Below are 8106 nucleotides of genomic sequence, written 5' to 3'. Positions count from 1 at the left end.
GACTGCTGTCTGACACTCTGCAGCCCTGACTGAACCACTGAGTGCTGCTTGACTGATTTAAAGCTCTTTAAAAACAAACAGAGGCTCTCAAGTTTCCCCTCGTTGACTTTTTGACTGCGTGTTAAATAACGACAGGGACGACTCATCGGCTCGCACCGACGTTTATCAGCTGTGTCCGATCACTGACGACGTCCTGCAGGGGGAGGAGTCATAGTATCCATTAAAAACACCTTTAATCCTTCAGTCGACTTGTATGAAGGAAAACAAAGCCGAGCACCGATTAAGGAGGTTGGATCGCAGGGATATTAATCGATAAATTGACGAGTTTAAAGTTGTTCACTTTGATATGAATAATATGTTGTTCCCATGTTCATCGTAACTCGCCTGTTTCCTTATATATATATATATATATACACACACACACACACATGTATTTCCTATTTACTGCATATATCTGTTTACATCTTTAGTCCGATCTCTTTCCACTTCTTTTCTTTATCTAACTTTATAATTTTGTATTTTAACTTTGTTCTTATATCTTGACACTTTATTCTCTTTGGTTAAATGTTTAGTGTAGCTGCTCTTTAATTGTCCCCCCGGGTACAAACAAAGTTGTTGTTTTTTTAATTGAATGACATTTGTAACAAGTTGGATTGATTGATCTTTTTCACACTGTACATAAAACTCGCACGTGTCCATTTCCTGTTTCATAAATGTGATGCAGGATTCAGGTTTGTTTGGTCAGAAGATCTGGGTGCATTTAATCTAATTTAATTTAATTGCTGCATGAATAAACAGCCAATCACAGCTGCTGCTGCAGCTCACCCGCAGACCTCGAGAAGGGTCAACAGGAACCGGACCAGACACCTGGGGGTCCAGGTTGAACCCACGGGACTCCCTCAGAGGGCCGAGGTAAAGAGCGTAGGGAATGAGGAGGGAAAGGAAGGGCGTAGGGAACGGGGAGAGGATTTCTCACCGTGAGCTGAAGCAAACTTTCCCTCCTTCTCTGTTCCCAGCAGGTCCGGATCCGCTACAGACCGGCTCCAAAACCAGGTCAGGCTCCCCTCTCAGACCCGCCTCCTTACTCTGTCCCAACAATTCGGAAAGATCTTGAGGGTTAAAATAAAAAGGGTAAACCCGTCCGAGCTCCTCAACACCTGAAACAATAATCACTGCTGTGGGCGGGGTCGCTGGTGGCAGACAAACAGGGAAGTGACGTCATTACGCTAAGCTCTGATAACGAACGTCGCGGGTCAGGAAAGCGGAAGTAGAAGGTGGGAGTTTCGGATCTTTTCAGTGAGTCTAAACATTTGAACCGAATCAGTAATTAAACTTAAAATCAGTTCTTTCGCTTTAAAAAAATACTGACGTCAAATTTAGAAGTGTTGTTTTATAGACTGATTATTATGCTCTCGTTTTTTTTATTTCAATAAATGTATCTCAAATGCATTTAACTTGGGGCTGTCAAACGATTAGAATTTGTAATCATAACTAATCAATATATTTCCATATATATATTATTATTTTTAATGTTTGTGCTGTCTTCAGCTGAGAGTACATGACTTGCTGTTTCAATTCAACCCTGCCTGTATTACTATACTGTATTGTCAGGTTGCTATAGCGACGGAGTCCTTCTGGTGGTTAATCCTGTTATGAAGCTTCAGAGTTACAGATTATGGGCTGTAAACTAAACTGTAGTAACAGCAATATCTTCAACACATGTGTGCATGTACATAATATAACAGATTACATGTTTAATGGCAGTAGTATTGTAACGTTAAGAGGAACACGCTGGTAATAAAAAAAGATGTGTGCTTTTTTTTTTTTACTGCAAATTAAATATATGAACATAAGGTAAAGAGTCAGAAAAAAAATTATAATGCTAAACTCCTAATTTTGCAAAAAAATAGATCCCTCTAATGAGCTTTAGAGTGCCTTTACATGGCCTTCTTCAATGAAGATTAGACCCGTTCAGAGGAGTCGGCTCTTCGTGACTACTCGTTCACTTTCGGCACATAAGGCGGAACCCGAGCATGAAGTTCTCTGTTTCTACGGGCAGAAAGTAGTAAGTTTGATAGCAGTTTCCGTGGTAGCGTTGGTGCACATACTGGTGGATTTACCTGTTGAAACCTGCAAATTCTAATCCAGCTCGTGTCAGTTGAGAGCAGAACATGGCCTCCACCATCCAGAACACTGAAGTCAAGCAGGTAAGAGACTCACCTGAGCTGAGTTATGGAGGACTTTCTCAACTCAAGAGACAGTTTAAAACATAGACAACACCCATGCACTTATTTAAATAAACACACTTCTGACCTTATCAGGACTATACTTTGTGTGTATTTATTTTAAAGCCTGCAGTCTGTGGTCCTGACACACAGTGATACGTCCATCCTGTGTCTTTGAGCATTTCTCTCTATGTTTCCCCCCTCTACACTATTGCAAAGTAATAGAAAATAAATATGATGAGTGCAATTTCAAAAGTCCCATTTAAATCTGTAAAAAAAAATATTTTAGTTGTGAGGTTCCTTCACTAGTCAGGGTTAACATGCACATTTAGTGGGGGGAAATATGTTAGTGCAGACTTGTGGAAAGTCTACAGAGAAAACTCAACTTTTCCCAGGACAGACAAACAACGTGATCGTCCATGTTGGCTCTGTTTTGGTCTTTCAATGATTTCACATTGGTGCTTTATTGTTTCTCTGATGGTTCGTTGTTGGTTTTATGTCCTGTCTGGTTTAATTGTGTCATACAAAGTGCAGATGAAGATTTGCATTGTGTCCCGTCCCCCCTGCAGAAAGATGCTGATCGTGCGGTGGTTGTGGCCGTGACTTCCCGTGAAGTGTTTAAAGATGGGCCTGAAGATGGCCGTGACATGTTGGACACAGACGAGTCCTTCCTGCTGCTGAAGGTCAGAATCAAAAACTTCATGGACATGAATCGATCTTTAATCCTGCAGCTGTTTCAAGCCCGATGCATCATATTTCTCTGAACACTAAAGCTCTGTTATTGGTCAGACCTCCTGAAAACAAATCAATGAGTCATCGCCTTTTCACCAGGTCACATGATTATAATTATCTTAGAGTGAAACCACTTTACCACCTGTTCCTTTTACTGGCCCGGTGTGGGGGCCCTTCAACCCGTGTTCATCCACATTATGTCCATCCTCCTCTTCCTTTTTTCACTCCCAGACGGATAATTCCTCTTCCTGTTCCTTCGGGGACTCTCACTGACAAAGGTTGCTTTTCAAAGCAGACTGAGTGCTGGGTCAGATGGGGGTCCGATGGGGGCCCCTTTAGGGAGGTATCCTACTGTCATTGCAAAGTTTGCACATGTTGAGCCACTCTTAACGCTGTAAAAATCTGCACTAAAGCAGTTAAAGCTCGTCTCTTAATGAAGCCTGTCCCTGATTAAAGCAGAGTCATTTCAAACACTGAAGAAATTAAAAACTGTACGTCTTTCTGTTTTCAGTTACTGCACAGAGTGAATGAACGTTTGGAGGAGGAGACTCCCGGAGAGCCGCTCCTGTTTGACGTCATCCTGATGACCACGGACAGCCGGCGGCAGCAGCAGAGCTCCTGCATCGTCAGCAGCGCTCAACATTACGGTAATTTCACTCTGAATATGAAGTCGCAGCATCGGACGTCATGTTGATTTAACACGAAGCACCAGTCATTGTGGTCGTTTCACTGTGTGACCACTATCAGCTGTGAAGACGAGCAATTGTATTGTTTTCAAATGTTTTACAATAAAGTAGGGCGGTTGAGTTTAAAAAAAAAAAAAAAGCAGCTGAAATTCCTCAACCATATTCAGCAGACAGAAATGTAACTGTCATTACACCAGCATCACGCCACATTAGCCTTGTTGATGGCCGCGCTGACTTCCTGTCATGACGTCACCGCCGCTCCCTTCTCAGGTCTTGAGATCGGCAGGTTCTGTTTCGCCAACGAGGACGATTTCGCCGAGAGTTTGCAGAAACATAACGTGCAGCTCTTCTTGACGACGGACGGGAACGAGGCGTCGCAGGCAGCACAGAAAGGTGAGGCCTTCGAATGTGTGATGAGGGGAGTCACACATCCGTCAGATACTCCTTTAAATACTCCCGATCTTCCACCTAAACCAGTTTCTTTAACCAGTTCTGTAAGAACCGGCTTTAATCTTTTTATTTCCTGTTTGGCCAATCAAGCAATCCACCATCTTTAATCATTCTTTTCCATAAATGTTTATTTTCTCCTTTTTTCTTCTTCTTTAATCTTTACTCTTCCTTGTTGTGCTTTATTTTATATTTTGAGTTTTCTGCTCAGCTATTCTTTTATTTGCTCGGACAACTTTAATACTTTGTTTTATATGTTCGCCATAAGAGGAGCCACTCGTCAAACCCCTCCAGATTTAATCGACTTCTCCAGCACATTTCTCTTCAAAAGATTTTTTATAATAAACAATCATTAATTCTTAAATTCTTCTTTTTTTTTTTGGCCACATAGTTTTTTGTTGTTTTTTTTGTATCACATTTGATACATCAGGCGTTTTTGACCGTGATTTCAGAGGAATTGTTTTTAAGAAAATGAAATTCAACCATTAATTAGAATTAAATCATCACAATAGTGTTTGTTGGTTTTGTGGTCGGCTTCATGTAGATTATATTACATTTACTGTTCAGGGACAAAACACCTGGTAAACCTGCAGTATGAAATGTGATCCAGACATTTTTTAACAGCATTTAACTGTCATATAAAAAAAAGAATTATGAAGTAATGATTCATTGTTTGGATACAGAAGATACTCACTTTAAAGAGTGAGTAACAATATAAATATTATTCTTTCCATGACTTCTTAAAAAAGACTTTTCTGCTAAAAGTGTGTGGATGAGTTCATGACGTCGGCCATTTTGAAAAGGTCAAAAAAAGCCCTTACACTTCCTGCAGTATAATGATGATCCACTAGGGGGCAGAATGTATCAGATCAAATAAAACAGGTTTATAAACGAAAGTTTTGATCATGTTGATAAGACAGAGTTCTCAGAAACTCGTGTATCAAATATGATTCAAAAGGCTTTATGGAGATAACAACCACTGGTCCAATCAGAAGACGAGAAAAGAACGACACCGGTCCACTCAGCGTTTCTAAAAGTGTGACGTTGAACCAGCGTGCGTCGTCGATAAATAATGACTGACGACATACGGAGAGGTGTCCGGCGCTCTTCATGTGCTCTCCTTGTCTTCGTCTCCAGGTGTTCTGTCGGCGCTGCTGGACCAGCAGGTGGCGTCCTCTCCGTCAGACCAGCTCAGAGTAATGTTCTGTGAGGACGCCGTCATCCAGCCGGACTTTGGGCGAACGCCGGCGTGCAAACAAGCCTTTGAGGTACTCTGAGAAACGACCTGCGGATGAATCCGTGTCACCTGAGACCTTCACGTTGTTTCTTCTCTCGCTCTGCAGAGTTTCACGGCTCAGGTGGGTGAGATGAGGCGGAGGTTCGGGATGAGCGACAGCCCGCTCAGCTTCATCCTGGTCACGTTGCACGGCGGCAAGGACAGCTGCGCAGACTCCCTGTTGACTCTACGCTCCAGCGGTCTGAACGTGGACGAGGCGTACTGCCTCGCCGGGGCCCCTCGAGGTCAGATCCTGTCCACGCTGCGACCTCACATCACGATCAGCATCAGCTCCAGCGGCCTGGAGAAGTGACGACGTGGTGACGGGATGCGCGGTCTCATGATCTCACAAAGAACTCGACTGAAGGCGTGTCCCAAATCAGCTGCTGCGTCTTTCGGAAGACGCATTACAGGACTGCTAACGCCACTGCTAACGCCATCAGCTGTCCTACGTCCATTCTTCAAATGTGGCCAAAAACCCGTTCTTCTTTTTCCAGGAAGTCTCCATTCAGTGCATCCTTCGTGGTCCGATGTATCTCAAGATCCAAGACTCCATAGCAGCCGAGTAATACACTTTTAAATGTAAGTAAGGGGTCCAAAGCACCAAATGAATGATGTATGTTAGTGTCAGTGCAGCTGTTGGTTGCTAGGAGACAGGAGCAGCTGTTAGAAACATCTGGTGACCCTGACAGGTGATCCACCTTAGAGCGGACAGTCTTGGATGTTTCCTCTGAATGGAGACACAGCTGCTGTCTTTAAAAAATAAAAAAATAAAAATAAAAAAGAAGCTGCCAAAGATGAAACTGAAAGATCAACAGCTCATCGAACAAATCGTTGCAGCTCAAAATGTACCAAAGTGAAGCCCCGCCCACCACTGAAACTAAAACCACAGGATGTCTCTGTTACACATGCACGTGCTATGGAACTGCAACACCTAGCTGGGGGAGGGGCTACTGCCCTTTGTGATGTCACAAAGGGAAAATCTCCTAACGGCCTGTTTGAGCACACATTTTCATAAAAGTGAAGACGGCGGGGGGGGGGGGGGGTTCTACTGGTTTGTAGAAAGACTAGAGACACATGTGAATTTAAAGCTGTTAACCAGGTCTGTTTGTAGCTGCATCAGTTTGATTTTGTTTAATTTTCTGCAGCACCTGTTTGTTTACTTCCTGTGTTGTTTACATCCTGTCCATGTGCTGGTTCCAACAGTCTGAGAAAGTGTTTGTTGACTTGTCTTTTTTTTCTGAGGCACTGTATGAAAAACAATCAGATTTAAATCAAAGAAATCCCATTTAAAAAAAAAAAAAAAAAAAAAAAAAAAAAAAAAAAAGCTTTATATCTTATGCGCACAAGTTGAATCTTAAGTGAGAGAGTTATTTCACATCTGTTGTCTTAATATGTGGTTTAAAGCATTCATGAGGTATTAAAAGGGAAAGTGGAAATATTGTTGTTACATGTGTTTTATTCTGCAGTGTGTGAGGAATACCTGCAGGTGGCAGCAGAGTATTTAATAAAGTCTCAGAAGTCCCTGAAGGTATTCCAAAGGTCCTTCAGTAAGTTCCTGTAGTCTTCAGGACAGAGGTCCTTTAAAGGCTCTGATGAGTGGTGTGAGGTCTGATCAGCCGTCATTGTGACACAGAGTAGAAAAAGAAGAGCTGCAGCTGGAGAGTCGGTCCTGCTCGATGTGGGAGAGGTCATCGGGAAGGCTCCAGGACTCTTTAAGCAGCAGTCCTCGGGGACTTACAGGGGGTCCTCCAGATGTTTCTACGGAGACACTTGAGAGGTCTTTCACAGAAACTCGGTTTCAGGTTGCCTGAAATCGTTTGATGACGTAAATGGACTTCTGCTTGTTGAGCACTTTGAGCCTTCAGGCTCAGGTGTCCATCAGTGTGAGCTAATTCATCCATGCACCGGCCGACGAAGCAACAGGAGCCACTTGCACTCCAAGTGTTTTACAAGGGCACATCGGACATGTGGTCGCTGGAGTCCCTGACCTTCCAGCTGAGAGACGACCCACTTTACCGCTGAGCCACAGCTGCCCAGTCAATGTCAAAGAAAACGCAGAAATAACTAAATGATGCTCTTGAGTGATGATTGACATTTTCACTACAAATTAATCTGTTAGAGAAATATAAAATCAGCTCTGAGGTTGTTGGTTTTTTTTAAATCCCACTTTAATGTTTCAGACTTTGTGATTCCTTAAAGTCCACCATGATAACTTCAGTCTCTCCTGGTGGTCCCTGTCCCTGTGGTCCCTGTGGTCCCTGTGGCTCAGCTGCCTCCTCACGTCACGTGCAATCTAAAGCCTTCACTTTTTAAACTACAGGAAGTAGTCTATTTGAATTATGAATATTTAAATGTTCTTTAATCATAAATTAAACCTCACTTGTGAACATCCAAAGACTCATGACGTGAACACGTTCTGACTTTTCATCCCTCAAACGTGACGGACGTGATCGTCCAGATCTCAAATGTTTGTATATTCAAAAAATGTTCAATAAAAAAAAAAAAAAGGATGAACGTGACAAGAAAACACACAAATAAGTTTCTGGATAAATTGTAGTTAATCACTTTTATGGTTATTTATTCATGTTTGTAGAGATTTTTATGTGTTTCATCTTTTATGTTAACAAAGGAAGAACTTTTATGGCTTTTTTTATGGTTTGCAAAAAACAAACAAACTGTCATTTTTAGACCAACATTTACATACCAGCAGGGATGTATCCCATCTCTCTTTTCTTTG

At 42.3% G+C, this 8106-nt stretch overlaps 1 protein-coding gene across 7 annotated transcripts; it reads left to right on the top strand.

Moving 5' to 3' along the window:
- Positions 1 to 1197: 1197 nt before the first annotated feature.
- On the top strand, positions 1198 to 6153 carry LOC306825684 (cytosolic 5'-nucleotidase 1B). Of its 7 annotated transcripts, none has more exons than XM_079346570.1 (7): positions 1198 to 1274; positions 1911 to 2207; positions 2795 to 2908; positions 3469 to 3604; positions 3914 to 4036; positions 5228 to 5358; positions 5434 to 6153. In XM_079346570.1, the coding sequence occupies exons 2-7, from the start codon at positions 2172 to 2174 to the stop codon at positions 5677 to 5679; spliced, it is 786 nt and encodes a 261-aa protein (XP_079202696.1). In that variant the 5' UTR covers positions 1198 to 1274; positions 1911 to 2171; the 3' UTR covers positions 5680 to 6153. The 7 variants fall into 7 exon arrangements, with proteins under 7 accessions (XP_079202696.1, XP_079202699.1, XP_079202695.1 ...); XM_079346573.1 differs by having other exon boundaries at positions 1214 to 1274; positions 2060 to 2207; XM_079346569.1 differs by having other exon boundaries at positions 1217 to 1296.
- Positions 6154 to 8106: the final 1953 nt, after the last annotated feature.

The sequence above is a fragment of the Symphodus melops genome (genome assembly GCF_947650265.1).
Source record: "Symphodus melops genome assembly, chromosome: 6".
NCBI classification, from domain to species: domain Eukaryota; kingdom Metazoa; phylum Chordata; class Actinopteri; order Labriformes; family Labridae; genus Symphodus; species Symphodus melops.
This window is presented reverse-complemented; position numbering and strand designations above follow the sequence as displayed.